Genomic DNA, 16,708 nt, shown 5'->3' on the forward strand with positions numbered 1-16,708 from the left:
TAGATTCGATATCCTGTTAATAGTCGTCAAATTTATTTGATGTATAAATCGTTTGAAAGGAGTTATCAAAAGAATTGCATTGCTGAGTATCGATATTCTCAAACAACAAACTGCGTCACTTGACTGATCCAGAAAATTTCGTCATTCCATAATATGAATTAAATGTTATATTGCTAATTTTTCACTCGGTTTTCGAAACATGCGGGTTGGCAAAGGATGAACATGTGCAAATCCATAACCTCTGTTTACTAACTCCTATCTCTACCTCCATATGATGAAGGCTGGGGTACGCAACCTCGGTTGTCGTAAGCAAACAGGGAAGAGGGCACAGTGGTCGGCGGGATGGCTAACAATCTACTATACCCGAAAATTCTACATTACAGAAAATGAAACAAGAAATTGATCTGGATTATTCCCAACAAACATTTTTGTTTAAGTGTAGCTTGTTCAACAATTGCAAAACTAAGACCAATGGACCAAGTGTTTGATAAGTTACTATGGAACAAAAATGTACCTTGGGTTGGTTACGACCTGTAGCATGAAAACACGGACATGAATCTGAACATGGATTATACTGACCATTACCCAGCAGGGTAAGCTGGCTCAACTTGCAATGGAAGCTGGCCGCTTGAAGCTTGGAATCCCGGGGTCTGAGCGAGGTTCGTTGGCCGGGTGAACCCAAGACATTATCCGGGTAAGTCTTGCTCTACTCTGGCATTCGAAGTGAAAATGCTACTCGAGATAAAGGAGCTGGATTCTTACTGAGCCCAGGAGCACATGCGGCCCTGATGAAGTGGGAACCGATAAATGAAAGAATAATCGTTGCCAGATTCAGAAGACGGGTTAGAAACCTTACAGCAATCCAGTCCCAGTGCTATGCGCCAACAGATGCTACCCACCTGCAAGAGAAAGAGTTTCTACAGCTAGCTGAATGAGAACATCCTGAAGGGGGACATCCAAATCCACTTGGGAACTCCAACGCGAAGATTGACTCAAACAACACATCATGGGACGCCATGGCTTAGGAATGATAAGCGAAAACTGAGAGGTGCTTACAAAGTTTGGTGGATCGCACTTTCCCCATAGACCAACACAGAAGGTTCCGTGGGTTTCCCGTGACGGTCAGAACAGCCAAATTGCCCACATCTGCATCAGCCAAAATTGTTATCGCTGAGATACGCATGTGTTCGATGACGGGAGAAAAGAGTGCAGTGTCGTTAAGACGTCCACCGATTGGAGAATCTTGAGATGTAAATGGTCTTTGTCGAACAATTAGAAACCCGAGCCTCGAAGCTGTCACCTGGCAAAGCTGTTGAAGAGCAATGAGCCGGCATCAAGAAAGCCTTCATCACGACCAGTGACGAAACCATCGGCAAAGTGCGTAGCGGGCGGAGAGAGTGGATTTCGGATGAAACTTGATGAGCGATCAATAAATAAAACTAACAGCGCGTGGCACCAATAGTTTGTCGCATTAATTGCGTCAACTCGGAGGCGTCATCACTGGACGAAATTCAAGTAGCAATGAAAAGTATGAAATGACCGGGATAGACTGCATTCAGCCGAGATGTCTTAAGCTGACCCTTGGCGTGGCATGACGTTGCTCTTTATTACTTTTAAAATACTCTGTAAGGTAATCCTCAACCGGATCCAGGAGAAAATCAAAGTTACTCTTCGGCGGCAGCAAGCTAGCCGACCACAACGCTCCGTATTATATTGGAGCACACCAACGAACTCCATCAGGACTCTCTGGTGTTCGTTCACTTCGAAAGGGATCGACCGAGTCAACCACAAAAACATCTGGGGCATCTTACATCTCACAAAAACATCTTAGACGTAGATGAGTTCCAGGTAAGCTAGTCCATCTCATCGAGGCTCAGTCCGAGACATTCCCGAGCAAGTTGTTGCATAATGGTGTATTGTCCCACTCTATAAGGGCTACTGCTGCTGTTAGAAAGGGCTGCATCTTGCATCTCATCACCGCTGTTGTTTCTCATCGTTTTGGATGAGGTATTAGTTGAAGCAATTGACAGTAGACCAAATCGGGGATTGCCATGGAATCCTCTAACAATGGAGCAGCTAAATGAACTCGACCTAGCCGGCGACGTTGTCTTAGTCGCATAACGCCGAACCGATATGCAGAGCAAGTTAGATGACCTTTCCGAGAGCTCCCAGGCAGTGCGTCTCACAATCAATGTAGAAAAGACTATATCTATGGTAGTGAATACTGACAATCCCACCAACTTTACAGTATTTAGCGAGATAACAAGTTGAGCAGGTTGAAGCCTTTCAATATCTTGATAGCCAACCAGACCTCCGATGGTGGTACCAAGACTGATATAGCCACACGGATCAGGAAGGCCAGGGGTGCCTTTGCAGTTCTGAGAAACAATTAGTACTAAAACCAGTTTACTCTACGTACCAAAATCTGGATGTTTAACTCAAACCTTAAATCCGTATCGCTGTACGCCTGCGAAACGTGGCACATCTCGGCCGGCGAAGACAATGCAAGAACTTCCAGAGATGTATCACTTGTGCCTGGTGGCTGACAACTGGGTGTCCAACGAGGAACACCATCGTCGTTTTCATCAACGGTCGACTGCAAAAGAAGTTCGGAAACGTAGATGGAAGCGGATCGGACAAACCTTAAGGAGAGGAGGTAGTGAGATCTGCGGAGAAGTACCTAACTGGAATCCGAAAGGACAACGAAGACCAGACGAGAACCAGCCCTGGTGGGAGGAGAAAGTTAGGGTGAGTGAGATCTTTAATTTCATTAAACAATGGAAGATTCCAAACATAGATCAATATAACATTGTTTTAAACTATTAAGGTTCTTAAAAGGGGCTTCAACCATGCGGTTGAAAAATTTTACGTATGCCATAATTAACACCTTCGAACCGAAAATAACTGGTGGCAAATATTGACTGTACAATTAGTAAAGTGCGCGCAAAAAATGCTTAGACATGAAAGCCATTAAACAGTTGTGTGAAAACCCCGCTCTCTACTTGAAAGTAGATAAGGGTAATAAGACTGTCACCACAGATAAAATTCAACAAATGCGTCAAACGGTTAACAATGGGCCATGGACAACAGAGTAATATTTTTCTTGATGACATAATGATAAGTTTGGGCATTATAAAAGGAAATGGTGTAAAATATATAAATTTGCTGATATATTTAGTGTTGTTCAGATATATTAGCGCCTTTTTTATGCAATGGGAAAACTTGTATAATCCGTTTCCGTTTGCAGCACGAGGTGGGACAGTTAGAGCAAAGGCTGTCCAAGGCTGAGAAGAGTTAGCGATAATGGTAACAGTTCTTGCGGACAACTCTAGCACCATAATGAGTTGATGATGAAGTGATGATGATGGGATAGAAGAAATGACAGAATTTGACTTTTCTCGGACCCGATAGACGCCCCTATATCTTGACTATATTACATTTGTATGAGGAAATTTTATACTTATCTTAATCACATCCTTGTCGTTGTTCGACCGCTTCCCTTCCTGTATCTATCTTGTTCGTTTCCAAATTCGGCCTCCGCGATGACTCATCGCCTACGATTGAACTGTCGCCGCCCAACGTGAGAGTCACCGTGACGAACAACTAGAAAGAAAACAAAAAGAAAAAGAGGGGAGAATTCTAGTGAATATGTTGATTGCCGTTTTCGGGTCAGTAATATCGCGAGGATTCTAGGATTATATGTCTACCCGTGTCCTATGCTGCTACTAACTGACTATACGCTTGGATGGACGGTAGCTACCTCTCCAACTGCCAATGGAAAAACTACCAACGGAAAACAATTCAAATGTATTCCATTTTCACTGAACTCACAGAACAACGCACATTGGTGCTTAATGAAAATTCAAGGGGAAATTAGGTTTTGGTATGAAATTGTGATATGACCGAGAAGTTGCACGAAACATACACTTTGCATCAGGTTTAAAATTAAAAATGTAGGGATAGTACTCTCTCTCCCCTAGTTTTTACTCGTTCGAAAAATTTTGGAGTAGGTACTTTATTGTAAAAAAATTGATGAGCACCAATACTCATTTGAGTAGTCATTTCGCATGGCAGCAGGGAATTACCCTTCACCAAACACAGTTGTCTAACGTTCTCGTTGGATTTGATTGGCGGATAATCTATTTATTCTATGTTGAAAGTTGTTCAAGAATTTCATTTACGGTCAATTCCAAAACATTGTATGTTTTCCGGACTTCTTCAAAGTGAGAAAGCCGTTCGCTACTTAAGTTACATTTTCGTTCGGACGCGTAGTGATCTACACACGAAAAAAATATCCAAGGGTCAAAGACTCAAAGATCGTCTTCAAGATCGTTTGATATCGGTCAAATCAGCCAGCATACATCCTTGCAGTTGTTTCAGAATAGTAAGCATCTTTTCATTTTCTTGTGTCCTTGATTCTAGCATTCTTTGTTTTTGGTTTTTAACGCTTTTATACCTGTTTCTCATATTCCGCCAAAGTGGAGTGGAAAGAATGAGCTGCTAATAAATTCGTTCAACCATACAAATCACTAAAATTCAAGTTTAATACCACTTTCAGTTTTTTATCCCACGAAACCACATCCTGGGTCACGAGTTTTGCGAGAGCAGTTTTACTGACAATTAGTGAAAACAAAACATTTATCAGAATAAGTTATCTATTTTAACTTTCACAATAGTTTTGCTTGAATGGGAAATATCCGACCACCGTCATCTATCAAATGTAAGTTTTAAACTTTACAGAAGTGATATATCACATTCTTATTGAATACATGATACATATCACTGTTCAACCTAAACAAATATATATATATACCTATTATTTTTCAGTACAATTTAAAAGGCAACGATACCGATGATTGGAACTTAAATATGTCAGACAAAAGTAAAGTTATCCTTCATGTTAGACCACCCAGAAATTAGCATGGCCCCCCTATTATATAGTTCGCTCTACTTTCTGTGGCCAATCTCATTGGCCTTGGCAGCATTCATCATACGGTGTAGTTTCATGTGTCGGTCAAGAACATCCGATTTGTCAAACGTTTTATCGCAGACGGTACAGTTGTAGGAAGCCGGCTCCGGGATAGATTCATCGTCCGATCCTAAGTCGATTACTTCTTCGTTCCCCAAACCAAGCAGTGGATCCGCGTTACCCTCCTGCATGGCGACGGGCGGGGAACTATCTTCGTCTGCATCGATAACATCGGTATACGCTCCCTTGAGAATTGATTCTGGACGAACGATAACAAAATCACCATTGATAGCACTTTCACTGGTACTGGTGGTAGCTACAGCTGGAGCAGGTGTTGGTTCTTGCCGTTTAGGGAAACATTTGTGGTCCGCCAGTTGTCTCGTGTGTGCGTACAGTTTCGAGCATCCTCCGCACTGAACCACTTCCCGGTCCTGATGAACGTACTGGCGATGCATCAGTAGCGTTTGTCTTCGACTGTAGATGTTGCCACACATAGCGCATTTGTACATAGCTCCCAGTATTTCGTTTGGATGCTTATCGAAGTGCTTTTCCAGCTTGCGATAAGTTGCAAAATTTTCACCGCATTCGTGGCATTGCGTTTGGTGGACGGCAGAATGCGACCGCATATGAACCTCCAGGCTCGCGGAATGCTTGAACCTTGCCGAACAGAACGAACACCTCTGCATTTTGTTTGTAGGAGTGATTGTACTTTCCTGACTTTCGCTGGATACTTCCGCCGGATCCGGGTCGGGCACTGTTTGCGGTTGCGGTACGACAACGGTGCGGATTGGAGGACTGCGAAAAGATTTAGTATTTTAAACTCAATAGCTAGTTACAACACTTACAACACCCCAAATTATATAAACTTTTAAAATACTTACGCCTTAAGTAATCTGGAGGTGACCCCGACATGTTTATCGTCCGCCAGCTTCTGCAACAGCTCGCGCCGTTTCGTTTTTATTCGGTGCGTTTTAGCCAGATGAATCTTCAAATAGGACCAGCTGCGGAATTTGTCCCCGCAAACGTGACAGTACATCGTTTCCACCAGACAGCTGTGCTTATCACCAGGTCGACGCAGCACATGGCATCGTGCACATTCAATCGTGAACTCAGTCGGATTGTCGCCTTCGTGAGATGACTGCAAATGTATAAAATAGATTCATGTAATTTTCAGTTTTGGCTATCTACCGCGGTCGGTGGTGCTTACCATGTGCATCTCAATTCCTCCCTTCGAGTTATACTCCTTGTGGCATATTTTGCACTTGAAGCGCTTTTTCATAGATTTTACAGGTTGTTGCGGAGCTTTTGGGGCTTTTGGTGGAGTTACTTTTGGTCGAGTATTATTCCGATTGGTTGTAGGAGTGTTGACGGTAGTGAGTTCTTCCTTCTGTGGCATTAGTAGGTCTTCTGGATCATCGGCTTGTAACGACTCATTAAATGAGCTTCCGTTTGCGGTATAGTCTGTACTATGGTGACTTTCATGCATCGGAACTAGAAGATCGTCTTCATCATCTTCGATTGCAGCCTGCTGGGCAGTGCTGCTACCGTAGGCTTTCTGCTGTCGATGAAATAAAATCTGCGTACTGGTTATACAATTATCGCGGAAAAAGTGCATCTCTAAAAGCCGCTGTTTGCAGTCCAAGCAGATCATCGTTGATATTCCGGCACTTTCGTCGATGGTTAACGAGGTGAATTGGTAGAATATTTCATTTAGGTTATCCTCAAAAGCTGACACCAAATTCGTAATATTCGTACTCAGGCAAGATCGACAGACTTGAACGTATTCTTCCAATATTGGGTTCGTTTGAAGGTGCTGGGGATATTGGTCGAGCAGGTCGGAGTTATTTTCCTCTTTGTTTCTGTTCATTTCTTGTAGCAGAAAGGAAACGTCTGTGTTGATTGAGTGATTGTCCACTGGTTCTGTGTGGTCATTTTCTTGGATTTCAGTTTTGGGTTCAACCAAAAGGGGAATGTTGCGTGTTGGTTTAACTTGTTCTTTCAAAACCGCTGTTCGGCCAAATGAAATGACATCGTCATAATTGAGAAGATCCTTGGATAGCTGAAAGAAAATAAGCGTAAATCACATGGAATTTGCGACTTGTAATGCACGAGTACCAACGTACTTCGAAGTGCAACTCGCACACGGCCAACACTTTGTCGGTCTTCATTAGGGAAGGATCGTTGTGTATTCCGATTTGTCGCAACCATTTGGCGCGCTCTTCCTGGTCCCGGGAAATCGGGAAGAATAGCAGCGAAGGATTCTCGTCCTTAGACATCCCGCAACCTCGCACCAAGCAGTGGATGTCGGCAGAGTCACCGTCGATTTCTTGAATGGGTGCTGAAAATGCGATTCCTTGGTTATTTTAAAGGTCACATGTATCTCATTGCTTATCTTGAATAAATTATAAATATATAAATTAATCACATCAGGCTTTCTAACTCGGTTCACGCAGCGCTCAACTCCCGGTGACTACCGACATCTATATCACCATCTATGCAACACCGAAATGCAATGATCTTAGAAACAGAACAGGGTAGTCCCGACTTTCCCACCACCGTCGCGTCATTCATACCAGCAAACAGTTGTTGCCCCGGTCTTGCGTGTGAATGTACATAAAGAAGCTTCAAAAATCCCAGTCCAGATAAGCGTTTTAAAGGAAACCTGGCCTAACAGTTGCTCGGAAGTGCCTTTTTCGCCTTGAGATGTGATCGTATTGGACAGAGCAACAGTAAATCTCATGGCGGAGGTGTGCTGATTGCCAGCTTTAATGAACTGAATTCAGCTTCACAAGCAATTGCGTTCGAGCAGGCTAAGTCCCCGTACAAAGTGCACCTTGTACAAGACGCGTATTAGACCGGTTGTCCTCTACGGGCATAAAACATTGACAATGCTTGAGGAGGACTTGCGAGTGCTCGGAGTTTTCGAACGACGAGTGCTAAGAACGATCTTCGGTGGCGTACAGGAGAACGGAGTATGGAGGCGGAGGATGAACCATCAACTCGCATAGCTCTATCATAGTTCTACACCACCACCCGATCACCGTAGAAAACTACCATCAAAGGTTTCGTCATCGAAACCAACTGTCAACGTTGTAAGTTGCGAAAAGCTTGTCCACGATGGTAAATCCTCCGGTATGCATGTGTTGCAGCATTCGTTCGTCCCTTCACGAACACCGGTATAGAATACTTTGATCCCATGGTAGTGGCTATAGGGAGACGGGTTGAGAAACGATGGAAGGTTCTTCTGACTTCACGATCTGTGCGGTTCATATAGAGTTAGCTAGCTTACTGTCAACAAACTCATGCGTGACAGCGATAGGCAGGGTGCGACGAAGCACACCGACTGTTTTCTATAGCGGTAGAGGAACCAATTTCATTGGCAGCAGGCATAGTTGTCCCTAGATCAGCATACGATGGCGTAGGAGTTCGTCTCCTCGACAACTAGACGGCATTTCAATTTACCAGCGTCTCCCCATATAGGAGGGAGTTGATAATGGTTCGTTCAACCTGTCAAGTATACAAGCCAAAGTTTCAGTTGTCGTGTCGCCCGGCAGAGGAAAAATTGTGGAATGCATTGTTTAAGGTTAAAGTATCCTAACCCCAGTGCGCCTTATCAGTTACAATCACGTCGCAATCTGTGTGCTACTTGAGCCTTAGATGATGATACAATCACATCACGCAATTTTGTGAACCAGGTATGATCACCGAGCGTAAAGCATCCCTAAATTACTACTAAGGCTAATCCGGTATCATATAAACCAAATTCTACCACATGTCGAACTATCACGGAGCATCCTAATAGAAGCGAATTAAGCGGTAGTTCAACCAGCAGCACCAAATGACCCCGAGATGCAAGCAATTCTTCTACCGGTTCCAGATGAAGACGCCACTTCTCCTCATAAGGACGTCATCCCTGTTCCAGAAACTGACGAGCGTGATGAAACTATTTTCTTGAATCAGCCTTCTTTGCGAGCAGCTTTTTGTGAATCCCAAGACTTCCCTCCTGGCTGGTCCTGAACGATCTTGCCCGAAGGGGCAAGAAGTTGCAGAGCATGCTGCTATAGTCAGGGCTTGGAAAGGGATCGCAAGTTGAATGTGAATGCGTACCCTTTCCGCATTCAACCTGCGCTTTTTGAATGATCATTTGACTGTTTTTTGAATCCAGTCAATCTGCCGCTTGCGCTACTGCCGTCTTATAATTTATGCGGCCTCTCAAGGAAAGCTAACAGTCGTTCTGCCGCTTTGCGCGTTCAGATCTAAACTGCAAACTGACTGAAAGCATAAGTACATGTATTTTTTTGGTTTCTCTTTTTGTCTCCAAATCGGTTGCTCACAGTAATAATTTGTCACCCGGACGTCGGTCCGAGGCAAGCAAAATGTTCGTTTGTATTAAACGGAGTCCAACCGATTTCTTCCAGGCACATGTAGTGGTTGTTTTTTTGTAGTATTGAATCATACGATAGCGCTGTTGTGTTACCTTCGTAATAATTAAACACTGACGAGGAAAGTAAAATAGTGTCTTTATTCGAAGGAAGCTAAATTGATAATCAAAAACTTCTAACTTTGCTATGGTGACTATAATGCAAGGCATACTCGATATATTCTATGGTAGCAGGTTGCTTTTCGTCAGCGTGGTGACTGCCAGTCATTTGACTATGTCCAAACGGTAAAGGTAACTTGATCGAAACGAAAATGTTAAAAAGGTTTAAAATGCGTTCGTTCTACCGTTCAAAACGGAGGCTTGACTGGGCAGCAAGCAAGCTGCTAGTGGCGTTATGCATAGCGTTCGTATTCGTATTCCACCACTAAATAGACGGTGTGAATTTGAATGCGTGGTGGTGTGACTGCGGTAGGAAAAACGGATCGGTAGAAGCCCTGCCTATAGTAGAATACCTGCTATTTTCTTTATTGAATACATATCAGCTACCGTTTACTTACTTCAAAGTAAAGTACACTGCGCCAAGACGTTTCATTTTTAGCAGTAGTTTTGTAATGGGTGTATTAAACGGCACGGAATTAGAGCATCTCACGGTAAATTAAAAAAAAAATCGTGAAAGTTTTTGGCAAAACACAAGAACTTATTCATAGAGTACTTTAATTTTGTTTCATTCAAGGTGAATTACTAACCTTGGTTTCATTGTTTGGTTCAGAAAAAATGTCATCTATTTTTAAATAATAATTTTGGAGTCACCAAAATTTAGGACTTTATTTAAAAAATTTGAAAAGGTATAGAAAACAACCCATAGCACATTATGAAGCGCAGACCTCCTACATAATTAAAATTTTCTTCAAAGTAACTATTCCATAGTGCAGAAATAACATTCTGCGGAATAAATGGCACACAAGGAAACCATATAAATATGCACATAAAATTAGCATTTTATGATTTCAATTTTTGGTAAAAAATATATGTATGCGATATAACATATAAAATGATTATATATTGTATTCTTTACACATACAGGCAATGAATAGCCTTTGCAGCGCACATACAAGCAATTAATGAATTATTTTTATTATGCAAATTATTACCAGCATATTTCATTAAATTATGCGCCGTATTAAGGCCTGAACCTATTTTGTAGGGCAAAATAAAACTCACTTAACAAGGGTACAACCCAGCTAGACCGCCCAAAAGACACCACCTTCGGATTGGGGAGACCGAAATTTTTCTTCACCTTAAAATTCAATGACCTCTTTTTTTGTCTCTGAAACCGACGCCATTTTGCAAGTTTTAAATTTACTGTACAATTTTTTCACACCAAAAAAAAAAAGCTCTCCACCTACCGTTCGCTGCCGCTTCCGTACTGCCCGCAGTTTTCGAGTCGTCCGAGCCACCGAGAAACAGTGTCGGAACCCAGTTGATCGCAGCCTTATCGTGCACCTTTGCCGGCCAACCACCCACGAAGTGCCGGCTGCAGATCATGGCCGAATTGTAATTAATCTGGTCCCCGCGGTTGACGATGTCGATCCAGCGCTTCCGACGTTCTTCATTGTTTTGGGGAATCCGATGGAAGGACACCTTGTCCTTTCCGTAGCGCGACCAGCAGCCACGAATACAGCAGGACATGCTCGGGCAAAGTTTGCGGGTGACCGCTTCTTTTAAATATTGATTTTTTTTTCACGATTAAATTTGTGATTTTTCGCAGGGAACAGCTCGGTCGCACCTTCACACCACACTGAAAAACAAGAACCACCACAAAAAACTTTTGCCACTGTACTGTATGTCAGTGTAGAAGAAGCAGATACGAGAGAAACGAAAAAGTGGTAAACAAAAATCACAAAATTCGTCAAACGTTTAGCAAAACAAACACACACGTACTTTTACAGTCGATGTCAAATTAAAAGGGATTGTGGGGTAAACTACAAAAGAATAATGAACCTGTCTGTTACCCAAATTACACAATCAATAAATTTCCGTAAATAATTGTTATTAGTAGAAAAACGAGAAAAAATATTAGCTAAACTTCCTATACCTAGGGTAGATGATCCATTAGTTGCGCTACTAAGCACAATATAACTTCATTTTGCTTGTTTATTGAGGTATATGATTCAATTAATGCTTGTGGGATATAAATTTATCAAATACAAGGTATTTGTCACAAGGCAAGACCATTGTTTTCGTTGTACGAGAAGCGTTATAAAGAAAAAATGAATTTTCCTATTCAATTATATTGTACCAACAGTTGCGCTAATGTTTCCTTAATTAAGTTTGATGTTCCTTTAATTGTGGTATTCCATATACATTGCTAGGTTGCTAAGTGAAAAAACATCGTAGCAAAACTATAGATGAGCGCCTATAGTTGTGCGCTCCAACTGCGCGTTGGATTTTGGAAAATGGGCATTTTAGCAAATAATGCTTTAATTTTAAATGGTGTAGTCTAACTACCAATACTTCTAAAAACCTGTTTTATATAATGAATGTAATTGTTTTATCTAAAATCTAAACGGTTACGAAAATATGCATTAATAATGAATAGTAGCGCAACTATTGGTACTACCACAACTATTGGATCAAGTACCCTACCTACATTTGATTGAAAATACCGAAAAAACAAACACCATTTGATAATTTGAAATATTTCCCAGCAATATTCTCGAGGATTTCCTGACTTTTCTGACGCTTTACAAGTCAGTGTCCTTTCCCCCAAATTTTTATCGCTCTTTTTTGACGTTTTGCTGTTTCTCATTTATTATTTCTTTATCACCTTATTCACCACTTTTGACAATCAATTCCGATCTTCGCCAATCGCCAACCAACAGTCAGTGCAGTCTCTCATTGTTTTTAAACCTTTTTCTTTCGGAATCACGCAGTGTAGTGAAGAAAAATCTTATCCTTCAAATAACATTTTCCAGCAGATTTGTTTGCTGGTAAGTTTGTTAATAGCAATAAAACAAACGGTTTCATGTGATAACTCTATTCCTCAAGAGACGATCTGAAAATCAATTTCGCCTGAAAATCAATTTTTTCAATTATGTAACCTCAGCAAATCCGACGGGTTTGTTTACTGCTTCTTTCGTCCGCACAGATAGAACTGCCAAAGGCTCCTCGGTGAGAAATGGGAGGCGGTCACGATCACCATCACGGACCCCCGTACAAGGTACCGGATGCTTCCATCTACAAGCTCGAGGATGCACCGGAGCTGCTCGAAACGCAACGCGCTCTGGCCCGTCGTGGTCTGAAGGATCCCTGGCTACGGAACGAGGTGTGGCGCTACAATGCGAAAGAGTGGTCAACCCATCGGGTTCGGTTGGTGAAATTTCTGTTCAAGGGTTTTCCGCTTGGTTTCGCTGCTTTTGTCGCAACCATTGGGATCGAATATGCCCTCGGCGTGGATTACCACGCTCACCCGGCGCACGACCACGGCAGTGAAGGAGGTCATGGCGGCCACGGACACCATTAGACGTTAATCGTGGTATGCAAGGTGGTAGACTAATCGGAGTTTTCTTTTCACATTTACGGAAAATAAAGCTAATAATTTGGAAATGTTTAATGCTAGCAAATGTGGAATTTAACACGCATGATGACTTACACTTCAAACTAAGTTCTAGTTAGTTGCCCTCGGTTTAAGCTCTTCGTAGCAAGAACGCAGGAATATATAGGTCTTTTTCTGCGGATTGTTATACTCATGCCCTTTGGACCAGTCATATCCGACGGTGTAGGCAAATATTTGTCCGTTCGCATTGAAGCAACATTTCGTTATGGATTGGTCCATTGTGTCCGATGACTTCAATTTTGTCCTAGCATCTTTGTCCCAAAAGCTGAAAGTTCCATCGGAACCGACCGTCGCCAGAGTACCGTGAATCGGGTGGAACGCTATATCGTTGACGGCGTATATGTCCTGATAACCATTGGAGCCGTTCGACCGATGACATTTAAATGTAAAGTTGTCCTTTGGATTTATTGGATTAACGTACTGTATAGCCACTCGTCCTTCGATGGAACCCAGCGCGTATCCCGTGGGAGTTTTCTTCTTATCGCGAAAGATCGAAACGGTACGGTGCTGATACTTCAGAGGACTCTCCTGTTGTTTGTATTGAGTCGGTTTATTCTCTAATGAATAGATCAACACGTGTCGGTTGGCCGTTCCAACTACGGCCATCGGGTAGTCTACATCCGCACAGTAACACCTTTCCGGCAATTGAATGGACATCATGGGTTGGGGAGTTCGCGTATCCCAAAACTTGAGCGTTTTATCCCACGACCCAGTCATCAAACAGGTATAGTTAGTTCCTTTGACCCAGTGGCATGTTTTAACCGGAGCATCGTGCTGAGCCACCTGAGCTACTTGATCTGAAGCTAAGTCCCAACATTTAACCTACAAAACACCATGGTTAGAAATTTCAAAATCAAGAACACGTTTCATCATGTTTACTTGTTTATCAGCGGATGCGATGAACACTTTGCTACCGTCATCTGCCCAGCACACATCAAGCACCGGACCGCCCATGGTTTTGATGGATTTACCGACCGTTTTGCCACTTTGTTCCACCTCCCAGCAGCGCACACTGCAATCCCAGCTTCCCGCGATCAGAAAGTTCTGCTGAAGCGTACTAGGGCTAAACTCCATCGCCGAGACAGTGTCCTCCGGGGGAGAGGTTACTTCAAAATCCTTCATCGGATTGGACGGTGCCACGGCCGCGGTTCCACCAAAGGCCGAAGCGGCACCGAGCGTCGGTGTGCCGAACATGTCGTTAATTCTGTCGGAGGAAAAATACGATTATATCTTTTTATGCACTTATACTTACAACTTAAATTGCGTACCAAAATTGAGTTATAATAACAGGGTTTAATAGAAAAACAATGGCAAGCTTGCGAAATTTTAGTAAAGATATTATATTTACACACTACGCAGTAATGAAGAACCGCGAATGTTATTTTCGTTGGAGATGAAGAACGTCAAAAATATCACGGTGTGCTCGTTTGTCGTAAAATTAAAAAAAAAAACATTTTTGAGGGATAGGAATAGGATATTTACCAAATAATGAAATATTTCGCGTCTCATTGAAATCTTTGAAACTTGATTTAAAGCGGGATACGCTGCTGAAAAGAAAACAGCTCTTAAGAAAAAATCTTACTATTTTTTACCAACCCCCGGGCATCTACCATGTTTCCTGAATCCGCCACATTTTGAGGTGGCACTACATGCGTTTTGCTTTTAGTAAGCAGCATTCACACAACAGTGGAAGTGACGCGACTGACGTGATCAAGCCACCGAAACTTAATTATATGGAAGTTAAGATTTCTTTTAAGAACAGTTCATTGATAATTATAATTTACTTTAATAAAGGGAATTCCCAAGGGGTCGGTCACTCGGCACAGCCGTTTTTATGTTAGGCGACTTGAAACGAGCCGAACTGTGCCAATGCTGTACCGAAAGTGCCGAACTGCAAGATTTGTTAAATTCGTTATAATCTGATAGATCTGGCAACCGTACTAGCTGATTTTGACAACTGGCAGTGCTCCCATTTCATATGTAAAATTGAACCGGAGGTGTGTAAAGCCCTATAAATGTTATTTTTATAAGGCTTTAGAGGTGTGCCGCTTGATATCTCTGAAGTGCCGCGGTACAATGTGCTGAGTGTTCCGACCCCTTGGGAATTCCCCATAAAAAATACTTGCTACTACGAGGGATACTCCTGTTGTTATTTAATATATGGGAACGTCGATCATAGATGGTGCTAGCACAAACTATACAGACAACACGCGAACGATTTTTTCAGGTACCAGAAGGGACGTGAGAAAGCTACTCACGGTCCCTTCACAAGCACTCATTTTTCTCACTATTCAATTGAGAGTCAGTTCATCATTTATAGGTTAATATAGCAACGCAAAACAAACTGTTTTGGTAACTAAGTGAAAAACAATCTCCCTTGCCAACCCAAGCAACAGGTATGTAACAAAAACAAATTTTCTTTTGTAAACATTCGAAAATTCGAAACCTGCTCTTGCGCTTTTCATAATAATTGTGTCGTGTAGGCAAACCAAATAACCGGAAATAATATTTGAGTACTGTACAAGTTATCTGCCCACTGAAATGGCGGCTTAAGAACGATTAAATATTTTGTTTTGGTAATGTGTTCCAAAACGTATTATCAGATACCACCATTTTGGGCGAATTTCGGCAGATTTACTAATCGCAACGTTCAAGTAGAATACAGACCCGTCTTCAACAGACCATCGGCAAAGGAACTTTGTTAAATCCGTACCGCAGCGGACTGAGATGGGAATGTCTGTTTTTTTTTCAGGCAGTATATTTCATCCGTTGGGTGATACGAGTTAATGGCAATTCCAAGGAATCTGCTAAGTTTTGAAAAGCCGTATAGCTAGCCCTAAAAATAATTAGCCCAGGCATGAATTTATATATTTTTTTCGGAATGCGCCATCAACGCGCGTTGAGTTTATTCGGCAGATGAAATTATTCTTTTGTCGACCTTTCACAATTCCGATTACTAAAGGTATTTATACAACATTACATGCTTCTCTTATCGGCATTGAGCGAAAGTAAGATTCAACCCATCACGATCACCACACCTAATCATAAAGCACTATTCCAGTAATCACCCGTTAGCTAGCCCGTTAGTCTTCTTTAAAAATTCGCATGATAAATATATACGAAATTATTATTAATTACCATCTCGTCATTTTGTAAATAATAGAGGCACATATGAACTGACACATAACAAATATGGTTAATTGGGTTACTAGGATTGATGTTCGAACGAGCTTTCCAAAATTCTAGTAGAGTAAATGCAATAGATAGTGTTTGAGAGCCACATGAATACATGAGATCATGAGAAAAACAAGGGACGAGATTCACTCACTTCAAATGAATCTGGTCCCTGAAATTTTGTGCTTTTTGTTCTACGCATAGTGTCTGTATAGTTTGTGGTGCTAGTGTTCAGACTAAATGTGAGGTACGATAATTTTTGTATATTTTTCTTCCAAGAGTTTTGTCTGTTTGTCTGTGCTTTACTTGAGAGAAACTAAAACTAAAGCATTCATTGAGATAACAATGAATTTTATTCTATATAGAGCACGTGGTCTGGACTTTAGTAGTTTCATCACCGACGAACCGACATGACATCCCATACATTTTCCTTGAAAAACTTGTGCAAGCATGGAAAAATTCATTCACTCACATTATTTTTGGTGAATATATTGCTTGCTTCGAAGTATTGCTTCCAATCATTCTCCCTCGCATGCAAGCTCTCGAATAGAACCCTACAGAGTTAATT

General features: G+C 41.9%; 3 protein-coding genes across 3 annotated transcripts; 1 reads left to right on the plus strand and 2 right to left on the minus strand.

Annotated features, from left to right (window-relative positions):
* Nucleotides 1–4,828: 4,828 nt before the first annotated feature.
* LOC128736932 (zinc finger protein 354A-like) lies at nt 4,829–11,087 on the minus strand. The gene is made up of 5 exons (XM_053831443.1): nt 10,757–11,087; nt 7,093–7,307; nt 6,177–7,028; nt 5,851–6,107; nt 4,829–5,764 (listed from the first exon to the last, which is right to left on the minus strand). Exons 1-5 carry the CDS (start codon nt 11,037–11,039, stop codon nt 4,948–4,950), a joined length of 2,424 nt encoding a protein of 807 aa, XP_053687418.1. The 5' UTR covers nt 11,040–11,087; the 3' UTR covers nt 4,829–4,947.
* Nucleotides 11,088–12,225: 1,138 nt separating this feature from the next.
* Nucleotides 12,226–12,967, plus strand: LOC128734379 (NADH dehydrogenase [ubiquinone] 1 beta subcomplex subunit 3). Its single transcript, XM_053828551.1, has 2 exons — nt 12,226–12,340; nt 12,499–12,967. Exon 2 carries the CDS (start codon nt 12,529–12,531, stop codon nt 12,871–12,873), a length of 345 nt encoding a protein of 114 aa, XP_053684526.1. The 5' UTR covers nt 12,226–12,340; nt 12,499–12,528; the 3' UTR covers nt 12,874–12,967.
* On the minus strand, nt 12,952–14,331 carry LOC128734378 (protein Rae1). Its single transcript, XM_053828550.1, has 3 exons — nt 14,235–14,331; nt 13,846–14,170; nt 12,952–13,788 (listed from the first exon to the last, which is right to left on the minus strand). Exons 2-3 carry the CDS (start codon nt 14,158–14,160, stop codon nt 13,018–13,020), a joined length of 1,086 nt encoding a protein of 361 aa, XP_053684525.1. The 5' UTR covers nt 14,161–14,170; nt 14,235–14,331; the 3' UTR covers nt 12,952–13,017.
* Nucleotides 14,332–16,708: the final 2,377 nt, after the last annotated feature.

This window comes from Sabethes cyaneus, chromosome 2 (assembly GCF_943734655.1).
Source record: "Sabethes cyaneus chromosome 2, idSabCyanKW18_F2, whole genome shotgun sequence".
NCBI lineage: Eukaryota > Metazoa > Arthropoda > Insecta > Diptera > Culicidae > Sabethes > Sabethes cyaneus.

What these genes read in the sequence shown, in the direction of transcription:
- LOC128736932 (XM_053831443.1), bottom strand. Translation starts at nt 11,039, where the DNA reads ATGTCCTGCTGTATTCGTGGCTGCTGGTCGCGCTACGGAAAGGACAAG. An exon ending in TGTGCGAGTTGCACTTCGAA is followed by an intron (nt 7,029 to 7,092) that starts GTACGTTGGTAC and finishes ATTTTCTTTCAG; the next exon opens with CTATCCAAGGATCTTCTCAA. An exon ending in GAGGAATTGAGATGCACATG is followed by an intron (nt 6,108 to 6,176) that starts GTAAGCACCACC and finishes ATACATTTGCAG; the next exon opens with TCATCTCACGAAGGCGACAA.
- LOC128734379 (XM_053828551.1), top strand. Translation starts at nt 12,529, where the DNA reads ATGGGAGGCGGTCACGATCACCATCACGGACCCCCGTACAAGGTACCG.
- LOC128734378 (XM_053828550.1), bottom strand. Translation starts at nt 14,160, where the DNA reads ATGTTCGGCACACCGACGCTCGGTGCCGCTTCGGCCTTTGGTGGAACC. An exon ending in TCGCATCCGCTGATAAACAA is followed by an intron (nt 13,789 to 13,845) that starts GTAAACATGATG and finishes GGTGTTTTGTAG; the next exon opens with GTTAAATGTTGGGACTTAGC.